This window comes from Nomia melanderi, chromosome 7 (assembly GCF_051020985.1).
Source record: "Nomia melanderi isolate GNS246 chromosome 7, iyNomMela1, whole genome shotgun sequence".
NCBI lineage: Eukaryota > Metazoa > Arthropoda > Insecta > Hymenoptera > Halictidae > Nomia > Nomia melanderi.
The window spans coordinates 16,811,436-16,839,317 of NC_135005.1; the positions used below are offsets into that span (position 1 = coordinate 16,811,436).

Below are 27,882 nucleotides of genomic sequence, written 5' to 3' on the forward strand. Positions count from 1 at the left end.
ACGAGTAAGTGAGAAAATCAACGAATAAACATAGACTCGGAAACGGTATTCAACTTTATTAATCGTATAAAACGGGAGAGTGCTCGTCGCAGGTGTACATACCGAACGAATCGTTAGTTTGCATTTTCGCATTTGACACGCAATTATTGTAAGAAACGTTTAACGTTACATACAAAAGTTGAAAAAGTCGCGACGTGTTCTGTCGTTAAATTAATTTGAACGCTACGTACGAGGGCTATCACAAGGTACTAGACGAAATACCCGCAATGCATTTGCGATCATCTCTCTCTCTCGACATTATTGCTTTGACTGAGTCGAAAAAATCGTGACTTGTCTAACCCACGCCACACGCCGCACCTCTTCCTCGTTACACTTTGTTCGAGACGCTGTTTTGTACGTAAGCGGAGCTTTATTCGGCTAATATCGGTTACTTTAGAAAAATATGGAAACCACCGTGTGAAGCGTCCTCTTTGGAAAATCAACTTTGGATTTGAAGCTTGAAATTGACGCGAGAAGAAAGCGGTCCATAAATACTTGAACTCTGTCGTCCGTCCGGTCCGGATTCTAAAACGAACGTTCATTGTAACTCGTCGGACGGCATCGGTCCGAGGTCCTGTTCAGCCGATATCCCTACGGCACCTTCGGCGTCGGCCTCCGAACCGACAAGCGGCGCGACTTCCGGTTGCGTCGCTGGTTCCGTTGCTTGGAGCAGACCGATTCCTATGGGGTTTCCTCCGGCGTCCAATGCCGGATCGGCAGTAGCTTCCGCGAGATTCGTCACGGATTTTGATTTCAGGCACTGGAAGTCGACGTGTCGACTTTTCGCTTCCTCCTTCTCCCAGGACATGTGAATGAAAGGCCTTTGAACGTAATTGTAGATCACCTCGGACCGTCCACCTGCTCTTGTCTTCACTTTCTCTTTGTAAGTGGGATAGCCTTCTATGCCCAGGCGAATCTTTTTCAGGCCTCGCTCCTTCATCACCTGCTTGGCCACCTCTCTGTTCTCGATGTATTTGAAAAACCGATACATCGCGGTACTGTTAACGGCTGTTGGAAAACAAAGAAATTCCGTGTTATCAACCAACGGAGAACCGACGACTTCAGCGACCGCGCGAACGACTCTTTTAATTTAGGCTCCCCAGCGTCAGTTGTTCGAGGGTTAATAAAATGCTCGGGGAACGGAAAACCGATCTAATACGGTCGGCAGTACTACAAACAGTGCGGTCAATGCGATTATCGATTTTCTATTTTACGCTTTCAGCATACCGTATCAGGGTTGTATATTTTCAACCTTGACATCGTAAAAAAAAAAATGGAAGTAATAAAAATAAAGCCAGCGTTCTCGCACTTACTCTGCGAATATTCTTCTCCCATTTGCGGGGGATACTCTTCGTCCCAATCGACGATGTCATCCTCTAATAAAACGACGATGTGACATTCACGGTCGCCTCTGCGCGCACTGTTTACCATTAGGGGCAACATCAAGTCCTCGAGGAACACTTCGAATTGACAGCGCGCGCCTTCGTTAGATAACTCATGTAATAACCCTCCTATAATCAATTGTCTAGTTTCTAGAGCTCCTCTAATGTGAAGGAGGAGGCGGAGGAGGAGGAGGAGGAGGAGGGATTTAATGAGAAACTAGCGTAGTGTCGAATGTAACAAAAGGAAATGGAAACTTTACCCTTTCAGTTGATTAAACATCGTAATTTTTTACTTACTCAGATTCTGACATTTCACTGTGTTCGCGTCAAAAGGAACAAGAAAATAGTCGCACGCTTCCCGCAGTTCTTGAACCGGAACTGTCGGCGGGCAACGTATTATTCCACCCTTATAGTAATCAAGGATGGCCCTAAATACCATAGCAGATACACCGTCCGCAACTTCGTATTCGCCGCGTTCATTTGGTTGAGCATATTCAACGCCGGAACTGAACATTCTTCCTAACATTGTATTTGGATGTGCGGTGAACAATGCTCGGTCCACGATAAATCTGAATGTTAATGGAATATCGTGAGTCAATTAAATTCTGTTATTAAGAAGAGTTCGATGAAGAGAGCACTTACATTGTTTTATCCACGACAAGGGTAATGCGATCATCGCTGGCTGGTGGATTATTTATACCAATAACAGATCCCGACGATGGTAAATTATCCCTACATTGATTCTGTTGACTCTTTCCAACACCAACCCCAGTACAGAGTCTGAAGCAAAATGTAGTGTAAATAACCGCTCGATGATACTCAACGTTAAAGTCCACATGTAATAGAAAGAATTGCAGCTAATAAACACATGAAAGCAATGCATAGTGTTGATTGAATTTCTAAACAACACCTACCTCTCGGATAACGATGCTTGGACTTTTCTTCTGATTGTATAAAGTATCAAAAAAAATTATTTTATGAATTACTAATATGAAATGTGTATGTACCTTGTCGAAATGGTAACACAAAAACGTTCGTCCGCGATTATTACCTGTTCTGTTGATTAATATTTGCATTTTGCCTGGCAGAATTGAAGGAATGACAGTGCCTTTCATTGCTTCCATCTCTTTGAACCAGACAAGATTTTGGTTTGGAAGAGCCACCACAACTACATGCAAAACAACGACATTACCTTTCTAATGATTGCATTCGACAAGCATTGTGTAATATCTACAACTCTAATATGATGACTAATTTGAATTAAGAATTGTGTGTATGTACATGAAGTTTTGTTACAAAAACGATTACTTTAATTTTCTATTCACTTTCAAATTATTTAGATGAAGTACACATTTTTCGTATTTTCCCATGATAACATTATTCATTTCCCTTGGTAAACAAATTGAGCAAACAGACAACTAAAATTAGGTAATTCTGTGAAAAGCATATGCAGCACAATTAAAAAAAAATTGGACAGTGTAAAACAAAGTTCAGGAACTCATATTTAATAATCTAAAATGCTGGATGAATGTCGAGTAAATCATTCCTCGATATATTGACTTCTGACTAATCTAATATTTAAAGTATATGTGAGAAAAATTATTTTGTTCTTAATCAAAAAATTAATTAACATGCACGTAACATAGTGTATGACAACAGCCTTAAGTACATGCTACAATTTAAACATAGAATTACTGAAGTAGAAGTTCAAAAAGAATAATAAATTACAAATGAAATAATTGTGTTATTGTTCTTCTCAGATGTTTATCTCGTAGAGATAAAAACATAAACTATTAATATAATATATCCAAATGAAAGTTTCGCATTTCCTTTGCTTTGTTCTATACGGAAAAATATAGTTAGTAATATTTGTATATAGGAATCACTATACCTCATTCTATTTCTATAAATACAATGTCGACCTCTGTCATCAGTCTCTTTGTCTGTTTCTGCGTCACTACTGCTATCTTGTAAATAATTCAAGTAGTCAGCATGGTTCGACATCTTAGGCCAGCTGTAAAGATTCATTACAAAGTAAAAATATTTGACAGTTAACTAATTAAACATGGTACAATACGCTTCAAACATTAAATTGAAATTTCTTTTTACTTGTTTCAAAATAATTATCTAATTTCAATAAAATACAGTATATCCACTATTTTAATGGTAAATTAATAAATTGTGAATGTTCCTGTAAATATACATAATCATATTTAAATTACAAAAACAGAAAGAATTAAACAGAAATTTTAATTTGACACATGTTACGTAGTTGTTACACGTAAATAGTATACAAATTTTACCAAGCATTGTTGAATCTTTTATCACAGCAAGTTTGAAATATTAATAAATGATTTCTTCTTACACTTAAATACAGTTAGGTTCATTGGACTTTCAAATATTCAACTGACACTAAGATTATGCAATAAAAATTAAATTGAATATGCAGGAGTTTCCAGTACTTTAAAAACTACTGTTGCATTTTCTGACAATTGTTTTAACAAATAAAAAATACACGTAAGAAAGAAATGAAAAGACAAGCTCACAGAAAATGGTTAAAGTATTTTTATACGAAGAGATATATAATATTGTTGTGTAAGTCTTCAAATATACTTATCATGGTAAACAGTTTAGATGCAATATTGCAAAACGTTCTGTTATACACTTTCGTATTCTCTGTTTAAATGCTTATGCGTCATTCACATACACGATTCGAATACTCACAAGTTAGATATCGACAAGTAAAAACCGAGTTTCTTCAAAAACCAGCTAGTTGTCGAACAAATGTCCAAACCACAAGACTGAAAATTAACCTGAACTCTCCTTTTGACGGAAAGTTGCATTCCAAACCGATGAAACGGATAACGTGAAACACCACACGGTCATAGATGACAATTCCTTCTGACAGGTATTGCCCGACCTGCACATCGCATCAGTTCAGGACATTTGCTGCATCGTTGCTACAGGAATAAAATAAACTAGGTAATTGTTTATTAAAAATAATAATGTTGTAGCATATGAAAAGATTACAAAATGGTTTTATGAAGTTTGTATAAGTTGCTTGAAGATTGCTACATATTTAATCCAAGAAACATTTTGAAATGATGCGAGTTCGCGCCAAAATATTGGCTGTTTTCTTTAATAATTTCAGCGGAGATTCAAATCTAGTTTATATCTATTTAATGGTTTAAAAGCTGTAAATAAATAGTTTTAAACAATTATGAGATTCTTTTGATATGATTCATTAAACAGCGGATTGGGACTGTATAGATCTGTCATTGATATTGTAATTATAATGAAGAATAATAGTACCTGCAGTGGCGGTGACTGAATCACATTTTGTTTTGATATATTGTTGCCCTCTATTATATATTTATAAATATGATTCTAAAATGCGTCAGTGTAGCAACCTGTGCGGTTTGTTTTTTGTACACTTTTTACATTTTATGCAACTTGACGTATTTCTTGTCTAATCATAAAGAAAATGATGAAATCGAAGTTGCAGCAGAAAAAGGTAAACAATGATCATGCTTAGTTACAGCTTGTAACAAATGCATGTACTTCTAACAATGCACTTATTATTCTCTAGTACATCTTATTGAAAGTTTATCCAATAAATTCATATTACAGATGACTCTGTTGAATCGGTATTATGGTTATTAATTATAAATATGTCCTTGCTGAGTGTCTTCATGTTACAACATACTCTTATGGCTAGTGATTTTGTAAAACATTTATTTTGTAAAATGTATATGGATTATATAGAGAGAAGTATATACAATGTTAGCAGTGCCATGGCCTTACATTTACTGCTTGCTCAATGGCAAATTATTCCATCTATGTCACTATGGAAAATGAATACATCTTCTAATAATACGTTATGGTTCATATTTACTGGTATTCATGTTTTGGCTTGGTCAATAATTTATAGTGGATGTGTAATGATGGATATATCTGAGCTCACAGGAATAAAGCAGGTATATTATAAATTTTCATCCAGACCAAGTCCTATGTTGATGAAATCCAAAGAATTACTTCGTTATTATTCTCATATGAGGCATCCAAGTTTCACAGGCTTCCTCATTATCTTATGGATACATCCTTATATGACGTAAGACATGCTTAGAATATAATTAATATATTATAATACATGTATATTATAATGACATAATTCATTTTCTTCTTTTCCCTTTATAGAATAGACAGAATATTGTTAGCTACAATACTAACAATTTATATGGCCTTGATGTGGACCATTGACAAAGAAGATTACAATTATCATGCTAGTTTAGTGAGAAGAAAACAGCAAGAATTATTTTGATCTTTATTTACACAGTCCGCTTTATTGCCTCAGCCTTTGTGTTCATTATATTTAAGTTATATATGTATGTGTAATATAACGCCTTTTGTGCAGCTTTACTTTATAAAACACATGTTTAACATAAATATATATTTATATTGGTATGAAAATTATAGTCTAAATTGTATTACTTAAACTACAGAAAACTTAATCTATAATTTCAATTAAGAGAGCTGTCCCTTTTAAAATCCAGTATGCTTGTTCCTTTGCAGATGGAAGCAGAATTGCAACAACAAAATTTGTACTATGCCCCGTTGTAGATAATACTCCTGCACGTACTGCTGTTTTGTATAGGGGAGAAACATATCTTGGATCGTCTATTGGTAATTCTAATACTGGATTTATATGTAAAACTGGAAGAGTAGGATGCATTTCACCTAAAACATATACTTTGTACAATTTCTATTGCCCTAAGGTGCATTATTTTCGATACTAAACTTTATAAGATTGCAACATTACCTACGTTCGCGTCTACTAGTATCATAGATTCAAAATCCCATTTACCAGCATCAATGTAAAGTCCATGTATCAGTACACCATCCTCTGGCACTACCAAACCCTTATACACTTCCATCACCTGAAAGGTATCATTGCTTTGTTAAATTGATGAATATCTGGAAACACATTTCTACTGGTTCAACCTCTTGTCCAGATTTCCTGTGTTCCTCCTTAATCTCCTCTTGATCAAGAACAACTTTGGTAGGAATAAAATTCAACTTCAAATGGTCAATAGGCGTGTTGTATTTCCTTGCACACGTTTGCAGCATACCTGTCAAGAATCCTTGTGGAAACGATAAGCCAGAGATCCAAAAAGAGACAGGCTTTTGGTAAGTTAGCCAAATCTATCGATATCAAACAATTTACTAAATTACCCGATCATCATTTTCTTATTTTCAAAAGTTATACATACTTGAATGAAATCAATCCTCAATTCTAAGTTTTTTATCCAGCTCCCCAACGTTTTTAAGGATGGATACACGTTCGCATTGTGCCACATTTGCGGTACCTGATTATTGATAAGAGCGATGAAGACATTCTCTAATTCCTCTGACATTACCACGAAGCCTTTAATGGCTCGTTGCAGATTTTCAATTGACGTGGATATTCTCTTCAGCAGTATATTGTATCTGTCGACTTCGTGAAGGAGGACAGTGGTCAGAGACGGTAGTCTTCCCTTGGTATCTCTCTATAAAAATTCAACGGTTCTGTCTATTCAATAATTCGCCATTGCGTTAAACAATATATATATATATATATATATATTTTTTTTTTCTTACTATTAAGTGTTGCGAATTACACTTCGCAGGATCTATCTTCAATTGAATTCGAGCTAGAATCATATCCGCGATCTCGTACGCTATATCCGAACTCGATTTACCTTCCTCGGAAACAGATTCCTTCGGTTGCACCTCCAAAATGGTGTTGACAACGAACTGCGCTTCTTTCAACTGTAACCCAGGAAGCGATAGAACTCGCAAAATGAAATTCACCATTAAACATGCAAAACGTATTTGAAATTTTCCACGGTTCGGTTACTTGGTAAGTGATGTTCGCGTTTTCATGCATCTCGAAGACTTCGGGGTCATCGATCATGGGGAAATCCTCCACGAAATCTTTATATTCCTGCAGAGTCTTGAAGTCGGGACAGTAGTATTTCCCGGAGGGCGAGTAGATGTAATCTATAAGTATTCGATCGTTAGAATCAATGCATCAAAACAATACAGATTTCGTAGAAAATCATCATACTATCTTCCAGGGTTTTAGGGGAGAAGAATATGTCTAGGATGGTCTTCATGCACCTTAGGTCCCAGTTGTCCGTGACCCTGCCACCGTAAGTGATCTCACCTAAGACGAAAATATACTTACAACAACAGAAAATATAAAAATACAAAAATCTTATAAAATCAAACCTGTAGTGTAAATTAACGCGTTCCACGGTATGCGATTGTGTACGCAGAACAATTTCAGATTAAGCAGACAGCATTCTCTGTCGCTGTCGTTGAACTCGTAAAGAATATTCCATCCCAGAGGACCGAACTTCTTCCGTTCTTGGATAATCGCGTGGAAGAAACAGACGCCGAATATGATCTTCCGCCACTTCTCTTTTAAATCTGGTAGAAGAGAATGACATCAACGTTCCACTGCAAACACCGTTGAGATTCAAAATCCACGGTTCTATTTTCTTACGGTGGCGTTCAAAGAATTCTTCCTCTATATCGTGGAGTGCCCTCTTTACGTTGGCCTTCAGACCTTTCGGCGGCTCGTTAGTCACCTTCACCGAATTCTGAAGGACGGAAACCGGAAAGGCGATGCTCGGCATCGAGCTGAGGAACAGCCGGAAGTCCGGGTGGATCCGTCCCTCTTGTTCCTCGGCGATTTCCAGAATGATCTGCTCCATTTTGATCATCCAGGAGGTGGCTAAATGGCAATTCTGCAGGAACACCCATCTGCCCTCCACGGTGCCCTTCCGTATGTGTCCTTCGGCGACGGGGCCTTGACCTTGTCCCAGAGAAATGGAATTGTACCTGTCGGAGAAGTTCATCTCGGCTGCGAACCTCAGGAAACCGCTGAAAGGATCGGATCCGGTCGTGAGAATGAAGACTAGCGGTATCTTGTTCGTCGTGTCAGCGAATCTGAAAGATTAAGAATACCAATGGAATAATTAGAAGACTCGATTCTTAATAATTATATATTCTTAATAATAATTTCAGTTTCGCATACAAGAGTGGCAACGCAGCGATCGGCGACTCCACGAATTTCTGCCCGAGGTTCTTCGCCACGTACGCCGTGATCGCGAAGATCAATTGATTCTCCTTCAAGGCCTTCACCAGCATCAGCTTCTCTATATCCGTCAACCGAAGGTCCCAGTCTCGAGTCGCCGTTCGCACGTTCTTCGGGACTACATTGATCACCTGGAAGTCCCGTTATAGTTGAAACGGCTGTGACCAAAGTCAACTCGAATTTAGTAGAGTAGTCACTTCGCGGAAGTATCCGACAGTCAGCGGGATCTTCTTGAATACATCATTGACGATGTGCGTGAAGCTCGGGAACGTGGCGGCTAAATAATTCACCGAGACCCACATTTGAGCCGTTAACGTCGGGATACTTGGCATGTCCGCCTGCTCGGACGAGTAGGTTATCGTGTAAACAAGACGGAAGCTTTTATGTTTCGCGCGATGCGGCTCCTTCCCTTTGAACGATGACTTACGACGCTGATTTGGCTGGCGCCGCGCAACATAAAAGTCCATTGTGGCTTCGAGACGACGTTCTCGTTTACGTGCACAGCGATGCTCAGCATGAAGCTGAAGACCAATTTGTGTTTCTCGAATAGACCACGCGACACGGTCGTGTAAATGGCCAACGTTATCTCGCCGAGCAACGTCCGCAGCCGACGACTCAGATTCTCGTCCTTCTCGGTTGACTCGATCACTAGATTGAATATCTGAAATGCAAGCGATCAGTGAAACTTCCTCACGGTGAAATTGTTAACCCTTTGCGGACGAATGTCGACATTTCGGCGAGATGAAACGTTCATGTTTGGAAAACTATGTCGCAAACGAATGATTCAATTACTCGAACAGCAAGAGATTAACGTATAGTTCCTGTTATTGCTATTATTTAAGCAATTAATATGTAATTTAGCTTCGCCTGTTGAAGGTTTTGTACATTTCAAAGAATCTTCGTCCGCAAGGGTTTAACACGTTGAATGCCATGGGGGTCACCGGTGACCCCAACCAAAGCGATCGTTCGACTGACCTGATTGAAGTATTTCAACGAGAACTGGTACATGGGATCTATGTCCGCGAGATTGGCTACGACGAAGTACAACACGGAGCCACGATTCGCTACCAATCGGTATTTTTCACGCGCCTCGGAGATCTTCTCTTCGGTGGCTTCGCTTTCGATCAGCCTCGTCGCGATGATCGCGGAGGTTTCCTTGCTGTCGTTCAGGGTCTCGATTAGATCTTCGTTGTCCAAAATGTCGTCGCCGGAACTGTACAGCAGCGTCAGTATTCTGTCCTCGATGCTCTGCAGTTGGCCCTTGTCGGTATTGATCTTCATTATCAAATCGTTCCTCATCGACTCGAGGTCTGGCCTCTCGAGACGCACAACGTCTCTGTACAAGATACATTCTGATGTGGTACCTTTCAGAATTCAATGCGGTTTAGTCGATCAAATTGAACTGATTTTAAAAACCAATGTATTAACCCTTTGTTAACACAGTAAAATTCCAAAGTCTGATATTCAGTATTAAAATCCATTTAACGTAATTATCCATGACACGTGAAAACAGAATACTTCTATCCCTTAATTTATATTATGTATATCAATATTAACTATAAAACATATCATTGATATTTCATTAGAAAATCAGGAATACAGCGGAACAATCCTCGAGTGCAAAGAGTTAAAGAACATTGATCATTTTTGTTTCCTGGACTTAGCCGCATTGAATTCTCTCATATAGACAGGACAATCGCAAAGAACGGAGTCTGTTCATAAAAAATGCCGAATACTGATTTAATTACGCTAGTAGCTGGTCTTCGAGGCCACCCATGGTCACGGTGAAATTAACTATCGTCACTTTGATACAGACTTCCGGCAAGTAATGAGGATTGGCGATTTTCGTCGTGATGTACAGTCGGAAATTCTCGTCGTAGTCGACGTCCGTGTCGCCGAATCGTATTAGCAGCCTGCCTCCCTGAATTGGATTCACATTACTTGTAATTCAATCCTTCATTTAGCTCGATGCTTGTCTGCGAGTCTAAAGTGAGCGAAGTACCAGCAGGAAAATCTGTTTGAGCAGCACAGGTTCCAAACTAGGATCCAACACCTCTCCCACTTCTTGGAGCAGCACAGGTATCCCTAATCTGATGGAAGTTTCCAGTATCCTCATGAAATTCGCGTCTGTCAGCTTGCAGATCTTCAGGTCGTTCTCTTGCTCCATGTTGCGTATCCACCTGTTCGCCTGCGAGGATTTCCAGGATATTTTCAAAGGAAACGCTGGAAGATGGAAACGCGTGGTATCACCTGCTCTTGAGGATCGATCATCAGGGGCCAACGAATCGATTGCGTGACGAATATTGCGTTCTCCGTGCTGACTTTGTCTCTTGGTAACCCGTGTGTGTTCCACAGGCGGATCTTATAGGGATCAGCTAATATCGAAACGAGACTGTAGCTCTCTGTGGTCTTCACGCCATGGTCTTTGCAGTTATTCAGCCAGATCCGCATCAGTTCTTCCCTGTACTCGTTCGTGAACGCGCCGAGATAAGCGAGAGCTCCGGCAGCAACCAGCGTGTCGCCCGTCAGATTCATTATTTGATTGTCGAACCCCTAAAAATTCGAACGCAGGTGAATTTTTAGGATTTCCTTTGAATATTCTCTGCAAACTTGGGGAAGTTTCGTGGCCATACGCGTGTCATTTCTTCCCATCGTATCCGTTCGTCCACCAACGCGGACGTCAGCCGACCTGATCTGTTCAGTCTCGCTTCCGCCAGCATCATTTCAGCTTCCAATTCGTTCAGATTCTTCAGAGCGGAATCGTACTCCTCCTGTAACTGCGCGATCTTGTCCTCCAACGCGGCGAGCTGCGCCTGCTTCAACGCGAGAACCTCTTCGATCGCCTGCAATTCAGCTTCCGCCTCGTGCAATCTGTAGGGAATTTTTTAACGACTCGTAAAGTACAGAGTGTTTTTGATTCTTTAACACTGGGTTCACGGAACGCGTCGAATTGACGAGTATTGGATCTTAGAAATATTATTAATATAGTGTTAAAAGGAACACTCGTAGTCCTACGTAATTTTATATTCTTTAGAAAAATGCCTGTCACTTTGTTGCATCAATTTCTTTAATTTCTTAGAGAAACGTCTGTTATCTTTTTAATAATAGCAAAAGGAAGAAATCAGGAATGGGTGATTTTCACTGATCCGCTAGTTTTCAGTGTTAAATAGCAGATGTTCAGGATGTTCAGCTACAGACTGGAGAATTCTATGGTTTCAGAATGAAATGATTAGAATCAAGAGATGAACGATTGAGAGATAAACCGGGTGATATTTCACGGAGACTTTCGTTCACCTCTGGCGTTTCGGCTCGACGACTCTGTATATCTTCGCGTAGCCGTCCATCGCTCTCACCCAGATGCACATCGATTTGCACGCTTTGCTCTGCTTGGCAACGAGATCCGCGCGGAACTCCGGGTGCGTCACGTATTCTTGCAGCCTGCTTAGAAGTTTGTCGCTGATCTCGTCCTTAGGGTACGCGATTAATCGGTCGAGGAAATGTATGTCACCCAGAACCAGCTTGGCCGACGGCCAATCCGTCCTGCGGATCGTTTTCGTTCGTTAGTAACGTGGAAGTGCCAGATTGACGACACGGTCAAACGCACTTTTCGCCTAGCAGCAGATTAACGGCTTCCATGACGAACCGGACCAAATGGGGCGGCTTGTTGAACACGCGGATCTCGTTGATGTCGTTCTTGTTCAAGGCTTCCAACGCCTTCTGAGCCTCCAGCAGGGCTGGAATCGCTGCTTCCAAGTCTTGCCTGGCGTCCGCTTCTAAGATCGCCGTTTCTTCAGCTTTCAGCTGATAAAAGGAGGTAAATTACAAAGGTGCCAGGGACTACGAACTAGTACGATGAAATTAATCGTACCTTGGCTGTAGCTTCTTCAGCGGTCACCACGTATTTAGCTTTGTCGCATTCGGCTTGCTGCTTGGCGAGCATCTTCACCAGCTTCGACACTTCGTCCGTGCTTGTCTTCAACTTCGGAGCGAGGATCACTAAATGCTCCTTCATCACAGCCACCATCTCGTTGGTCTCCAGAAGTTTCTGTTCGGACGAGCGTATCGTTCAGTCGTCGTAATTAACACGTTGAATGCCGCACGATTTCATGAGGAAAATACACGAAACGGAAAGAATTAACCCTTTGCACTCGGATGTTTCTTACTAGAAATATTTAACATTTCTTTACGAGGCGAAGACGATATTCTTTGAGACTAATTCGAGGAGAAATCGCCAGCACATTGAGGAACAAAGCTTTATTCCAATGTCTCACGTATCGAGGTATGCAAAGTTTAACATTAAATATCACGTTCTATTTTACTGTGTCAAATCAAGTGGCGACTGAGTCACCTCTCGAGTGCAAAGGGTTAAATCGATCGAGTGGCATTAGTATATTCATCGAGCTGAATGTCATCGCATTATCTAGCATCATTTGTAATATAGAAATGTTTCTAGATAATTATCGTTGAGTCGAAGTGATTACAGTAATTCGGTTTGGTCGGGGGTCACCGGTGACCCCGGTTCATTTCTATTCGAGGGACCGCTTACGTTTAGACCGTTCGCGATTTTACTCTTCAAGGTCTCTATCTCTTTCCTCTTGTTCTCCAACGTGATTCGGAACAATTTTAGCAGCTCCAGGTAACTGCTAGGCGTAGTGTAATACCGGCGGCGCATTTCCACGAAGAATCGAACCGTCACCTCTTCCACGGTCTGTAATCGTATGCGTTTCCGGTATCGTTCGACGCAGTGGGAGATTATTTGTGATCGATCTCGTACCTTGTGGATCGACACGCAAATCGAACTGAGACCGGAGAGCAACTCGGGATTTCCCGGCACGATCGCCGATAATGTGTTCTCCGCTACCGAGAGCAGGGCGTCGTTCGGCCATTCCGTGAACCAATCGATCGTGCAACAGTTCACCAGTGAAGGGAACATGCGACACCGGTGCCTGTGAAAACAAATGTCGCAGATGTTGAATTCGAAGCGAATTTCTCGAAGAATCTATTAACACGTTGAACGCTGCACGATTTTATAGAGCAAAATACACAAAATGGACAAAATATAATATTCAATCGTTCAATTGAATCGCGTTACTATTGTTACATGTTCGTTAACCCCTTGCCCTACAATATCGTGTCAGACTCGTGGTAGAGATTCCAAACAGAATTTAACAAACATAAATATTATTCAATCTGTTTGAAGGCAAATTGCGTGTGACATGACATTCAACGCGTTAAATACATACCGAAATGCATCGCCTATGGGACTCATGCAGATCATCAGATGAAGCTGATTTCTGACCCTCCCGATGAAGAACTGATAAATTCCGTCCCTGTTCGACTCGCTGATCCCCGCTTCCTTCGCGGCGGGTCTAGTAGCTATGATAGCTTTCTCTAATTCGTCCGCTTCGTACAGGTTCGGCACCTCGCCTTAAAAATATTACAAAACCACAGATCAATCGGGATTCCAACGAATGGACCCAACAATTCGTACAAGAAAACTATGTATATAAAACTATATAAAACTGTATAAAACAATGTAAAAGGGTGAAATACAATATAAAACAATATAAGTTGCTGGGCAACTCGATTGCTCAGTTCTAGTTGGAATCATTGCAACAGCAAATTCACCGGTGTTCAAAGTATTATTGATGTCCTCCAAGAAATCTTCCATCACCATTTGAGTATCCGTGAATAGAAACGTCGCGTGCCTCGCGAGCGCGCCCGGCTCGAAGTAAAATCGCCGCAGGTCCTCGTGCCAGGCGGCTTTGTCGTACGTCCGTGTGACTTCGATCTGATAGCACCTTGAAACACGCGTAAATTTCGTGATTCGCTTGGCGCCGTCCGATCTCTACAGCATCGACGACACGAACTTGTAGCCGTTCAAATGCGACGCGAGTTTCGTCAGACTCTGCTTTCCCATTCCTCCGACGCCGACGAGAAGTCCGTTGCCTCTTTCCGACCGGAGGATCCGAGCGAGCCTGCAGACGTGTTCAATGGCGTCCATGAAGAAGATTATTCCCATGTCCTTGCCAACGGAGAACCGATAGTCTTCCAAGTAGTCCTACGACAAACGTGTATATTTTGGCGAACAGTGAAACAGATTGCTTAGGAAAGATATCTCTGCGATAAACACCTCCAAAGTTCTCTTAACTTTCGGTATCTCCGTGAGTTCCTCGTAGATCCTCTGATCTCTGGCTGCTCCGAACGCCATGAAATCACCGAACAACAGCGATGGTGGTTTCTCGACGATCTTCTCGTCGGGTAGCCTCACCACCTCGACGCCGAACGATCCGGTGCAGATGTTGTTCAGGAGTCGGTAGAAGTAACTCTTGTCCTCCACGTTGATCAGGCGGTCGTGGAAGACTCGAAGACATTCGTGGTAGAAGAGTCTTTAACACGTTCCGTGCCACGGAAATTTCGGTTATACTTTGATTATCGACTGTGTTAAATGTTTTAATAAAATATTAACTTATATTCAAGTGCCTGGTAACTTCGATGTAATTCAATATTCCATCAGTGACCGTGTGTCCCTTAACACTAAAACTACCGAGCACTTCAATTGACTTGAAAATTTCGCTATAGAAACTCCAAGAGTGCATCTGTTCAGACTTTAATTGATTTGCAATTCAATTTGCGTAGTGCTAAATGGATTTCTTTAATAATTTCTGAAGGAAACATTTGTTATCTTTCTAATAATTGCAAATAGAAGACATCAGGCATGTCAAAAATGTTTTCTTACAGAAATTGGCGTGTGCCATACATGATGCAATTTTGTTTATTCGATAATTCGATTAATAATGCAAGATGTTACGCGGATACCTATACATTTCTTGAGGTTGCTTGATGACCGTCGCTCGGACTTGCATGATGCCCTGAATACATTTCGACAGGTCCCGCAGGTTGAAGATGTAGTGACTCTTCTCCGGAGTGGGCAACAGGTCCTCGGCGATTCTTCGATACACGTCCACCGCAGCGTTCACTATTTTATCACCGACCAGCTTCACCGACTCCACGAAATCATTCAGGAAGCCGTTCATTATCGCCCTGGGGAACTCGTCTCGTCTTGGTTCCATTTCTCGAGGGATGATTTTTCAACGACCTACTTGAAAATTCCTTTCAGTGTCCATTCGGAGGGTGCCGGGATCAGTAGCATCGCGAAGTGTCGCACGAATCTCGGAGTTAGCGGGTTCCTTCCGCCTCCGGGAGGAGCGCAAGCCACGGTGAAGACAACGTCCTCCACGTATTTCCAGAACAGTTTATCTCTATCGTACATTCCGTCGAAGTCCAGCAGCTGCCTGTGTGGTTGGATAGCAGCAAGCTTATACTTAACATTGGGACTACCAAGTTATTAGGTTGATTCATTTGTAAGTTCTCATGGAAAATATGAGAATATGTTTTGTAAGATTTGAAAGCAAGCTTATATTTAATACTGGGACTACTAAGTAATTAGGTTGATTCATTTATAACTTCTCATGGAAAATATGAGAATTTTTTTTAAGATTTGAAAGCAAGCTTGTATTTGACACTGGGACTACCAAGCAATTAAGGTGGTTCATTTATAACTTCTCTTGGAAAATATGAGAATATTTTGTAAGATTTGAAAGCAAGCTTATATTTAATACTGGGACTTCTAAGTAATTAGGTTGATTCATTTATAACTTCTCATGGAAAATATGAGAATATGTTCTTTTAAGGTTTGAAAGTTAATTCTGTTATTCTATTCACAAAGGTATGTAATACCGCAGAAGCTCGATAGGCGGTTGGGATCCATAAGTGTCCAGTTTAGGCATATTAACGTCATCCACGAAGACGCAGATTCGTTTTCCGATTGGAGCCCCTAAAACGGTTCTCTTCCTCCTCTCCAGCTTCGATTCAAGAATCTCTTGAGTTCTGCCGCTGCTCGTTTGAGCTGAGAAGGCCAAAGTGATTGGTACCCAAAGCTGAGTGTCCTCCAAGCTTTTCAACACCACTTTCGTGATTATCGATTTCCCAACTCCTGCAATCGACGGTGAGTGTTTTAAGCTCTGATAGAATCATTTCTACGCTACGAGAAGAGGAATTTGCGGTTAATAAACATTGCAAACCAGTGTCTCCAGTAAAGAACACTGGTTTGTTTATCTCCACCATCTTCTGCATCATGAAACCGAACCGCACGGTGTCCACTGTCGGGACGAGAATGTCGAAGAAGGGCGTTCCTGGGTCGTACACGAATTCTGGCATGATGTCCGTCCAAATATCCAATCGGTGAGCCGGAACGTTCATGTAAAGATCCCACAAATCGACCGATGGCAAGCTAGAACCAACAAGTTGAATTTTATATATTCATTGTGCGTCGAAACGGTGGGAGATATTTCAATGTCAATTTTACAATGCGTCCTCATTATCCTCGAACTGTTTTCTAACGAAAGCTTCGAAGTCGACCCGAGATGCGTCAATGACGTTACCGCCGACCGACCAAAGATAAGCGAACGCGAACATCTGAGTGATGAACATTCTGATTTTCGTCTTGTCAGCGGTTCTCTCGATGGCTCCCGGCTCCCTCAGAAGACTTTCCATTATCGCGCAAGTCATATTTGCCTTGCTAATGTCAACCTATAAGTGACAGCGTCAATTGACCCGATTTTCTGTTACACACTTCAAATTAACGCTAGTTCAGTTACTTAACACGTTGAATGCTGTACGATTTCATAGAGCAAAATACAAGAAATGAAAAAACATGATATTAAATCATTCGATTGAATTGCACTGTTATCGTTGCACGTTCCTCTGCCGAATATAGAAATGTTTGTTTGGGTCACCGGTGACCCCCACGGCATTGAACGTGTTGATACAGGCTTCGTCGTTTCGCTGTTCCATCTGGATTCCAAAGTTGAAGTGATCACCTGGGAAATCGGGAACTCGCAGTTCGTTCTGCAGAAGATCAGTCCCTCTTCGAAGTACTTTTGGAAGAGATCGACGATCAACTGCCGGTGATCGTCTTTAAGAAGCGCTTCCGGAAGAGTTGTCAGCCAGGTCTTCACGTACGGCATCCATTTCAGTTCCGCAGGGTCCACGTAGACCATTCCTTTAAAAACAGTTCAATTAGACTGTAGAATCCAGTTATAAAATTATTTGTATACAATTATATAAATCATAAAATGAATATATAAGAGATCTATTAATAAATTTCGCTTGAAGGTAGCTTTTGTACCGCATCGACTGACGGTTGCCGGTGATGCTTGTGCAAGGTCCATCACCTCGAAGAGCATGCGCATGTACGGAGTGAATTTAATCCTCTCAGAGTTCGCTAGGCACAGCATTTTGTTGTCATCCAAGACGGTGTTCATGTTCTCGATCCAGACAGCGTCGACAGGTCCGTCGCACACGATCCACTGATGATCTTCCGTGATTAACTAGCCATTCGAACGGTTGGACGTGTAATATTCGTAGGATCATTATTCATTAGTATCTCATGCCACTACTAACTGAACAGGCATGGCGAACAGTGAACCCTATGAGTCCGTCGTGCCACTCGTTGGTCATCATGTCCACTTGTCCATACAGTTCACCGATAGTGATCGCCTTTGGATTGATCACGTACATGTGAACAGGCTGATAGGTCGGCCCGGGTGCACCCATCTCGTGGAGTTTATTATACGTGTTCGCGAGGGTCTACACTTGTGAAAGCAGTAATTAATGTTCCTCGAAAATCAGGCAATGCTTTTAACACGTCAAGCGCCATGTCAGTCACTGCTGACTGACGCTTCCGAATGACTAAAAAACAATCGTAACACACAAGACAACCGATGTGAAAGAAAAATGCTTAATAAAGCAATTAAGTTGATAATAGTGTAACGCAAAAGATTTTCGTGGCGCTTAACGTGTTAAACATTGAAACTCACTCGAAGAACCGTGGTTTTCCCAGAGCCAGTCGGTCCGACCAGCATCACTCCGTGCCTCACCTGCAGGCACTCGTGCAACTGAATGGCCTTCTTCAGGGTGCAATTCTCCGGCTGTAAGTTAGCCTCTTCGAGTACCTGTGGAAGTAACGCGGTATCGGTAGGGGATCAACGGAAACAGCGGGGATAAAACGTTGATACCTTGACGGCGGTCTCTTGTAAAACACCGTAATCTTCTTCGGGTATTACGATGCCTGGGAACAAGTCTCCCACGATGCCCTCGAACAGTTCAGCGTCGTCGCGCAAGAACTTCGGTATGTTGCTCTCGCGTAGAGCTCGGATCAGAACGACGTCTTCCGGTTTGTCGGGATTGTTCCGTTTGAGGCTGCCCGCCATCACCAGCACGCTCTTCACCGCCCTTCGACACGTAGGAAACGTTCGGGGACAGGCTCGGTACACGTTGAAACGTGCGAGCGTCGCCGCAAGTTTCAACGTGCACGAGTGCCTTCACGAGAAACCTCATTCCGAAGTCGTAATGATCCTGCTGGGAGAGCTGCTCGCTGCTGAGCGTGTACATCAGAGTCATCTTCTGCGACAGAGGCTTCGACGACTCGAATCCCTCGGAGTATAAAGTGACTTCGGCTATGAGTTCTGCGGAGAGAAGCTACTTCATTAAGCCTGTAACCGAAAGACAACGAAAGAAACCTGCTCGAAGGGAGTAGAGTCGTACTGTAATCGGGAACCATCATGGAGAACGGCCGGAACAAGGCTTTCAGGTTGTCCGGTAACTCCGTGCGACCCGCGTAACCGGGGTTCATGGTGATGAACGTGGCGCAGGACATCACGAGCTTCATCATTCGACCCTCGAACATGAACCTGAGCAGTGGGAGTGCGAATTAAACGAGAATTCGTAAGGTGATCGTTAGTTGCAGGTCGTGGCGAGGTACTCTTTAGCTCTGGCGAGTTTCGCGTTCCTAATAGTGATCAGTTGTTGAGCGATCACGGATAGAACTTCGATGTCTATTCTGTTGAACTCGTCGAAGCAACACCAGGCACCGGAAGTGGCCAGTCCAGAGAAGAACCTGCCCATCATCTGCAAGGGAGGATGATAGTCTAACATTTTAAATGGATAGAGTCTCCATTGGTAGAGTCTCTGTTGTCGGTTACCGAACCTGTCGACTGGACAAGTTGGTCGCTATTCCGACGCATTAACATACCCTATAATCGAGCCCTTCCGAGCAATTGAACACGACACACTGAATGGCGACTGCCTTAGCTAGATCCTTCGTGGTCTCTGTTTTCCCGGTCCCAGCTGGGCCGGCTGGCGCACCTCCTATCGAATAACTCATTATCGCGTGGATCTTGAGACTTATCATTACTTTCATGTCGACTGCCTTTTACCGAGGTCCAACTGAAGCGCTCCCATGAGACACAAATAGCACCTGTCGGTTAGGGGAGTTATAACCAGTCTTTTCTGAGCGCCGAGGTACTCGTATCCGTAAAGATACTCGGCGTTGCTCATGCGTGCCACGCAATTGTCAATTTCCGCGTCCCAGTAATAGCGCAGTGCCTTCGTCCATTCAAAATCCGTACTGTAGTTAATTAATTACGACGTTACAATTAATTAAGTTACAAAGTTAACGTCATTGACCACGATACAGGTGAACAGAGTGGATCGAAACGAAAGAATCATCCGCATAATTCCTTCATCGTTGTCCAAAACGTAGTTTCGTCTCTTAAATCGCCTCACCTCGACGACACGCCGTGTTCGACCATGCTAGTGACGATATCTCTGGCGTGAACGTCCACCGTTATCAAATTAATTATGACGTCGCGTATCAATTTCGGTAAATCTCCTCTGACCATCACAGCTAACTCGTTCAAGTCCTATAAATCAAGAGAGAAGGTCGTTCTACTGGGATCGCCGGGGATGTCGTAAAAGTTTCGAAGCCAATAAAGTTCTACTGAACCGCGAAACACTGTTGCTCGAACGCTTTCATCGCCTCGAGCACATGGCCCTCGGATTCCAAGATCAGATGAATTCTACGGGTCCAAAAGATTTGGGACACGGTCAGGACTATCTGGAAAGGACAGAATCGAGGTAATGATTATAATGCAATCAACAGTTTCTAAGAACGTTGACTGAACATTGGTTTATTCATTGAAAAAATCATGATCGATGGATGAATCGCTATGGAAACACGTATAACCTGCGATGGATGCATATACAGGAATTGCTGTCGCCCTTTGGCGTCTAAATCCTTGATCCCCTGCTTCATTCTTCTCCTCAGAGTCGTGAACATCGCGTCCTCCACTCTGCCCAGCCAATCCTCGACGTTGCCTCTGGCCTTCAGACCTTGCCCTAGGGGAACCCTTTCACCTTCCGGTGAAATCATTGCCACTATATCGGTAGTCAAGATCAGCTCTTCGCCAGTTTCGCTTTCCTTCGTCCCGAATTCCAATCTGTGTATCGCGTCGAAGCATTTCTGCAAGTGTCTCTGAACAGCGTGTGGATTCTTCGTCTGTTTCGGAACAATCGGTTAGTCGGTTGACCCACAGCTGCGCGTAACTCCGGTTACCGAAAGGAAAGCTTCAAATTTTTAAGTTCTTTCGGTTGATCGATACCTGAGCTAGGATCTCTAGAAGCTCGTCATTCGACAAGAAGAAGAACCGCGGGAATGCTACCCGTTTCGTCTCGAGATACGCTAACAAACACTTCATCACTTCGTCCAGCCTCCTGTTGTTCTCCTCCAGTAGTTCCAGCAAGCCTGGTTGAGTGCAAGCCGCCATTGCCAAGGGATTCTGAAAATCGTTTGAACCTAATTACTACTTGTCGACTTGTAACTATCAACAGGTATTCAACACTTGAAATGTTATAAATCTCATGATATTAGACAAGTTGTTCGTGTTCTTTAATATTCCTTCTGCCCAGAATCGATGTACCTTGAACGTCCGCCTCATGAGATCCTTCCAAAACTTGTCGACCACGATGAACAATTTTGCTTCCATCGGTAGCTGCCTCTGAATGTCCGGCGCTGAGAAGATTGCCTCCAGATACATCCACTGCTGCTGCAAGTACTGCCAGGCTTCCTGAGAGACGCAACTCACGGATCAGTCCGAGACTTTCACGATCGATGTTCGTTGAAAAGAAATTCGTACCAGAGTAACGATGAACAGATCGAGCTTCTGAACCCATTCGTCGACCAAAGGTTGAATGGGTCCAACGCGGCGGGATGCTTTGATGGTCTGCAGATTGATGTTGCTTTCGTTCATCGCCGTTTCAGCCTCCTCCAGGCTGCCCAGGACGAAAACGTCTTTCTCCTCTTTGTGAGGCAGCACGACGAACTTCAGTTGCTCCCACATATCCACGACCTTCCTCAGCATATTCTCCAGATTGGCCTCGGAGCTCGCCGTGGCAGCAACTTCCATCAATTCGTTGGGTTTCTGGAAAGCACCGAGCAGTTCCATCTGGTTCCAGGTCTTCTTCTCGTCGGGCTTGAACGTGTAGTTCAATATCTCCTCGATCTTCTCCCAGTGTCTGTCTCTTAAGTCAGGATTCCTCAGGTATCCGAGGATCGGCAATTTGTTCCTTATCGATTCCACGGTTTCCTTCAAGCCGGGAACGATATTGTTCGCCGGCAAGCCTCTCTCCAACTGGATCAGATTCTTCATTGTGCGCATCGTGAAGGAAGTGATGTCTTCGACGTCCAAGGTATCGAAGTCGGTTGTCTGCCACTCGTAGACTTCGTGCTCCCACTCGGTCAGCGTCTCCCATAATAAAGTTCGCAGTCTCAGCTCGTTGGTCACTTGGTCCAGAACGTCGAATCTCGTTTGCTCGAGCTGTAACGATAAGAGAGCGGGTCTACCTTCGACACTAAAACTACCAAATTTTTCAAGATCCTTTGTAGGATCTGTAACCGTACGTTTATTAAGATTTCAAGTGACTTATACTTCAGTTTACCGAGTTAGCTTCTTCAATAGCTTCACAAGAAACTATCTGTGCCCCTTCGGTAATTGTAAAAGAAGAAATGGTAGTTCTAGTGTTAAATAAAGCATTTCATTAAAGTGGTACCTTAAAGGCTCTCTGATGAGCATGGTATTCCTCGGCAGTTGCCGCGCAGCCAGCTAACCGATTGCCGAGCTCCTTCAGGGTACTCAGACAAGCCTCGTCGTCGCTTTCGTAATCCAATAGCCAGGGTTGCTATAAAAACGAATCGAGCGGTCAGCGCGAATGAGGACAATCCTAGAAATCTGCTGTTTTACCGTGATCTCGTCACGAATCTCGGATATCTTCTCGTTCAACGCTGTGATGTCTTTCTGCAGTTGAGAGTTGAATTTGTTTATCAGCTTCGGTCGTTCCTCCAGCACGTTCTCCATCACCAAACGCAAACTGGTGAAGTGTGCGCCGATGCCCTGATCGTTGAACACCGGCTCGTTCAAATAATACGTCGATGTGATACAATCGTTACTAACTCATCCGCGATCGTTACCAAGTAATTAGCCATATCCACCGACGGTATCGGGAAACCGAACTCCTCCATCAAATCGTACAGTTCTTTCACGTAGTCCAACTGTGCCTCCATCTCGTCCACGCTTTCTCGAGCTTGATCGACGAACTTTATGTACGCGACGTATTCTTCCGTGGTGACGGGGTCGGATTCGAGGTAATTAATGGACTCGATGGCTTTAGTTAACAGAGAGTCGACTCTGGTCTTTCCCAGCCTGGCGAAACACGATCGTTACACACGAGAATGAAGGAAATTAACCCTCCGCGGACGAACGCCGACATTCCGGCGAGATCGGACGTTCATATTTCGAAGACTAAGTCGCGAACGAATGATTTAATCGGTGAAACAGTAAGAGATCAGCACGTAGTTACCTGTTCTCCTATTAATCAAGCAATCGATATACAACTTAACTACATCTGCCGATTTTCTACATTTCAAAGAATCTTCTTCCGCAAAGGGTTAGTGGAGGAATCGAGAGAAGGAAGAAATAAAGAAGAAACCGCTGTAATTTGTATAGATATTTCTATACAGAACACGGAGATTGATCAATTTGTCTGCTCGGCAATCTTAGCGTTAGCTGAGAGATCGATCGTGTTCCGCGCGCACGATAAACGAGTTTTAAGAGAGGTCTACGGTTAAAGACACCTACCCAGGCATTACTGCTTCGAGAACCCCTATCTTCCCCCTGGGAGCGATTTCCGCGGCAATCTTAAATCGCTCGAGTTGAACGAGGAAAACGCCCAGCGACTGATACTCGATAACTTTGCCGATCAGCTCCAGCTCCCGCTTGTACCGGATGCTCCATTCACGGAATACTTTGCAGTCCCGGTTGTCGCGAATAATGTTCTCGTCGAATCTCGTGTCCTCCAGATAGAATCCACGGATCTCGTTGAAGCGGCGACAGTAACGTTTCACAATGTCGAAATTCCGTTCCCAAGTCTCGTTCAGTTGTTGCTTCAACGCGTGCGTGATCGGGTCCTGCTTCAGGACGTCGTGCATGTCCGGAGGTAGGCCGGAAATGCGCTCTTCTATTTTGTGATTGATCATTGGCCTCCAATGAACGTGTACAAGAGGGTGTAGCTTCGAGAGATTGTCTTTCATCGATTGCGTCGAAGGGAAATGTAGAGCTTGTACGATACCTGGTGAACGAATTGAAGAACGGATCGGAGAGCAGCGGTTTAATGGCGAATACGTTCTCCTCCCACATGATTTGGATCGTTTGTATCACGAAGCGGAAGATCTTCTCGGAGGGATCCATCACGATCTCCGAAGATGGCAGAATTAGCAGATCCACCACGTAATACGGCCACTGTGGAAGATATCATTTAAGAGATGCACCTCGTCGCGAGGTAATTATTTTCTGTTTCGAAAATAAAACTTCAGACGTTACGAGACGAACCTGAAGACGGTACATCGAAGAGGGAATTCCTTTCAGCGGAAGGTCGATTACATCGTTGTCTATCATCTCCTCGCTCGGTAAAAATTCCATGTGAGCTTGCAGGACTTTTATAAACTCCACGTAAGTATTTATCAGAAGCCCGTGCATCATGTTCGCTTGCATGTAATCGATCAAGTGAATGAAACTAAAAATTTTCATCTCCTTTAATCGTTACGCTTAAATCGTTTAAACGAACTCCTAAGTAAACCAGTCTCGTCGACGACGAATACGCACCATGACAGCCTGTAACATTTCTCCCTTTTCCTCGCCTGCTCGATGTAACTCATCTTGAGGACACCGTCTTTCGGCATCTTGAACTTGACACCGCTAAATTCACCTACGTAGGAAGAATCATTAACAGTTATTCAACAGATTGTGCTGCAAATTGGAAATAATTACCTAACTTCCCAAAAGCAGTTTGTTCGATCGTTATATTAGAGTCGTCTGGTGTGTATCCAGCCTTCAACAGCGCGCCTAAGCAGGCGTTGTTAACGATATCTTTCGTCAGTACCCTGAATTCGTCCAGTCTTCGTCTCGTCTGCTCCAGTTTCGCGAACTGTAAAGGATCATCGAAATAACACGTTCGTCACGTAAATTGACGCGATTGTTACCTGCTTCTCCACGAAATAAAATAGTAGCAGCTTCTCCGTGGTGCTGTTGTCGAAGAAGCTTGAATCCAGGAAGACGGAGCACATCGATTTAATTTCCAGCAAGGCCTTGCTGAGGATCGGGTCCGATATAAAGAGATTCGTCTCTAAATAATTCCTCGCTTCCAGAAACTTCCTGCGGGAGACCGATTTCCTCCAGACGAAGAACGCCTTCCACTTCCGGAATACCACGAACGATCTGATCTACAATCGCAGACACGTGAACGTCGATTCTACTGAAAAACGTGCGACAATGTCGTACCTTTAGCAGCTTGAAATAAAAATTGTATTCTCTCTCCCACTGTTCGATAGGGGTGAAGCTGACTTCGTCCGGCGAATACTGCGTTACACCATTGGCGCTGATCGTCATGTAAGTTCTCCCCACGTCCTTGTAATGCACCAGTCTGAGGACAACACATTTCTGTGTTTACTCGTGTCGAGGGTACAGTAAAGAATATGAAAATTTCAAGAATGCTGTTCACTTGAGCGCGTATGGGGTGAAGTACTTAGAGGACCGTTCCACCGCGTAGATCATATAAAAGAATCCAATTTTAGGATCATCTCGTAGCTGCTGGATCAGCTCCAGCTGGTCAACCAACGGCGGCGCATCGAGGTCCTTCTTTTTCTGCTGTTTAATAGCGATTTGCAATCTTTCCCACGGTGGAATTTTTTCTTCGAAAACGGAACAGACGGGGTAAGCATTATCATAAACCGAAGGAAAATTATCGAGAAGTTTTTCATCGGTGATGTTATAGAATTATCAAGGATTAAGGATATTACTCGTAAGTTTCTTTCTTCGATCAGCAGCAACCTCGACCGACAAAATCTCGTCCTCGGTTCTCGCGCGCGGAATATACGGTTTGCAGACGTCTCTTCTAATCTTTCCTTGCTGCTCGCTAAATCCGGTCTGAGAAAGCAATTTTCTTTAGACCCTGCCGGGATCAAGAAAAAGGAAAAAATATGTCCTCACCAGTGGCTCCCGAAGCTCCGGCTTCTGATCGATTTTTTCGAGCAGTTTTTTATGGGGCACGAAAAAGGGGATCTCATCTCTGCCCCTGGGGTTCAACGATGATTCGATGGAACAGAGATACGTTTCAAGATTAGATCGTAGTCGCAGCGGAAGAGAATCTTCTTATTTGCGAATTGAATTAGAATGAGAGATATCGTCGATAGAATAATTACTTTTTATATGTTCGAGGTGGTTTCCGGCACAATCTGGACGCGAAATCATCAGGAACTTTACCCGAAAGGCTAAACGATTCGGAATCTTGTTCCGTGAACGAGCAACCGTACGTCGATTTGATGCTTCCTTTTCGCTCTTTGTCTTCGCTGATATCCATTTGATCATTTACGAGAAACCACAGATTCACGATAAGTGTATCGTCCGATTACTCGTTGAATACTGCTCTCGTATCGATTAAACAAACGAAACGTTGTTCCTACTCGCGAAGGACTTTTACGGAGTTCCATGGGGATATTATGCAAGTAAAACGGCTGCAAAATGAAATAATTTCAAATTGTGTTTTTCCGAAGAGCGAACAGTTTTTTTTATCAAATTCCTGTTCGAACCGACCTTAGATACGATGCTTCGTATCCGTGAAAGAAATAAATCAACGTTATCTGTACGCCCCTTTAACGAAACGAATTTCTGAAAATACTTTCGCTGCATTTGTTAACTGTAAACTGTGCAGAATACTGATACATATTATTTGAAGCATTCAAATATGGATAATGATGCGCACGGTGGCTCGTTTACATCATATTTCTATTCCCTGTTATCGGGAACGCGATCGTATCTCCTCTGACTTATTGCTTTCTGCAAAATTACTCCGATTGTAGTATCTACCTCTTTCAGATAAACGTATGATGCAATTCCGAGGTACTCTTATCGTTCATACTTCGTTTTAGGTGAAGGTTTTACCTGTTGCATTATCATTATTCATGGCAACCACTGTTTGCATAGCTTTTAATAATATAACGATTGAAAAGGTGATCCATTTTATTATCGATATATCCGTGCGATATAAATTCGCACGGTGAACGTGAAACTCATTAATATGTCAGTGGCGTAACGAATAAATTGGGATCCAGTGAAAAGGAATTAGCGTTTGGTGCTTAAATATCGTATTCATTTTAATACTTTAATGTTACCTTAATATTCGAGATGTAATTAATAACAAAAACCGACTGTATTCGTTTTAAATCAATTCGGAATTTTGTAAAAGAAACATATAATTACCACAGCGACTATTCAGCTTAGGATTAAAGCGAAACACAATAACAATGGCGGTACATTCGGTCACGTGACGCACCAATACTTATTATCAACTCTTCCGTTGTTGTAAATGAACTAACAAGATTCAATACAAATATATTTCACTCTATACGCGATAAATAACTGATTATCTAAACAACCTACAAACTAAAACAATCAAAATCAGAAACATTAAAGGTTCGTTCCAATTAGCACCGTAGTACTACGTTACTGAAGTCACGTGGTTTTGTTATGTTTTGCTCTCGTCTTAAGTTGAACGACCATACACAAAAGTGCAATCACGACATTCCTGAAAGAAAGCATTTAATCGAAATGATAATAAGAGTTATCAACAGGTTTCATTAACCCTTCAGAGCGCGTAAATACTTTCTGAAAAATCACGCCTCTCATTCTGTATCTTGCACACAATAATGACACGCACGTTCCTTTATAAAAGATTCGCTTGAATAACTATTATTTTATTATCGCACAGTACACGAACGACGTTTACAAAAGTCAATTTCTATCTTCGATCGAACGCGTTCCGTAAAAAGCAACAAAATGTCTGCACCTTATTACCGCACTGGCGAACCGT

General features: G+C 42.6%; 3 protein-coding genes across 12 annotated transcripts; 1 reads left to right on the forward strand and 2 right to left on the reverse strand.

Annotated features, from left to right (window-relative positions):
* Positions 1–36: 36 nt before the first annotated feature.
* LOC143174738 (BTB/POZ domain-containing protein 10-like) lies at positions 37–4,291 on the reverse strand. Of its 9 annotated transcripts, none has more exons than XM_076369451.1 (8): positions 4,146–4,291; positions 3,313–3,435; positions 2,473–2,589; positions 2,336–2,365; positions 2,064–2,201; positions 1,719–1,990; positions 1,353–1,550; positions 37–1,047 (listed from the first exon to the last, which is right to left on the reverse strand). In XM_076369451.1, exons 1-8 carry the CDS (start codon positions 4,262–4,264, stop codon positions 578–580), a joined length of 1,467 nt encoding a protein of 488 aa, XP_076225566.1. In that variant the 5' UTR covers positions 4,265–4,291; the 3' UTR covers positions 37–577. The 9 variants fall into 9 exon arrangements, with proteins under 9 accessions (XP_076225566.1, XP_076225568.1, XP_076225570.1 ...); XM_076369453.1 differs by having other exon boundaries at positions 3,313–3,436; positions 4,038–4,179; XM_076369455.1 differs by lacking the exon at positions 4,146–4,291 and adding an exon at positions 3,787–3,934.
* LOC116425160 (nurim homolog) lies at positions 4,280–5,883 on the forward strand. 2 transcript variants are annotated; one of them, XM_031972484.2, is made up of 4 exons: positions 4,280–4,403; positions 4,573–4,935; positions 5,052–5,532; positions 5,619–5,883. In XM_031972484.2, the coding sequence occupies exons 2-4, from the start codon at positions 4,803–4,805 to the stop codon at positions 5,740–5,742; spliced, it is 738 nt and encodes a 245-aa protein (XP_031828344.1). In that variant the 5' UTR covers positions 4,280–4,403; positions 4,573–4,802; the 3' UTR covers positions 5,743–5,883. The 2 variants fall into 2 exon arrangements, with proteins under 2 accessions (XP_031828344.1, XP_031828342.1); XM_031972482.2 differs by having other exon boundaries at positions 4,383–4,935.
* Dhc16F (Dynein heavy chain at 16F) lies at positions 5,793–27,811 on the reverse strand. Its single transcript, XM_076369441.1, has 63 exons — positions 27,273–27,811; positions 26,607–26,716; positions 26,216–26,527; positions 26,004–26,088; positions 25,814–25,940; positions 25,516–25,705; positions 25,296–25,437; positions 24,998–25,237; positions 24,786–24,942; positions 24,621–24,723; positions 24,348–24,531; positions 24,088–24,257; positions 23,598–23,999; positions 22,931–23,162; positions 22,704–22,853; positions 22,513–22,641; positions 21,600–22,280; positions 21,384–21,530; positions 21,066–21,242; positions 20,651–20,962; positions 20,411–20,521; positions 20,191–20,327; positions 19,842–20,032; positions 19,658–19,773; positions 19,388–19,533; positions 19,171–19,316; positions 18,959–19,091; positions 18,642–18,858; positions 18,444–18,578; positions 18,028–18,213; positions 17,753–17,954; positions 17,445–17,626; positions 16,931–17,154; positions 16,647–16,855; positions 16,303–16,558; positions 15,666–15,857; positions 15,382–15,606; positions 14,696–14,951; positions 14,433–14,623; positions 14,191–14,363; positions 13,806–13,989; positions 13,337–13,508; positions 13,109–13,270; positions 12,431–12,607; positions 12,167–12,363; positions 11,857–12,102; positions 11,196–11,433; positions 10,813–11,115; positions 10,565–10,750; positions 10,311–10,483; positions 9,538–9,898; positions 8,990–9,223; positions 8,760–8,900; positions 8,503–8,693; positions 7,969–8,414; positions 7,692–7,892; positions 7,528–7,626; positions 7,318–7,460; positions 7,059–7,229; positions 6,692–6,967; positions 6,423–6,623; positions 6,241–6,358; positions 5,793–6,158 (listed from the first exon to the last, which is right to left on the reverse strand). Exons 3-63 carry the CDS (start codon positions 26,371–26,373, stop codon positions 5,929–5,931), a joined length of 12,264 nt encoding a protein of 4,087 aa, XP_076225556.1. The 5' UTR covers positions 26,374–26,527; positions 26,607–26,716; positions 27,273–27,811; the 3' UTR covers positions 5,793–5,928.
* Between the last annotated feature and the right edge of the window lie 71 nt (positions 27,812–27,882).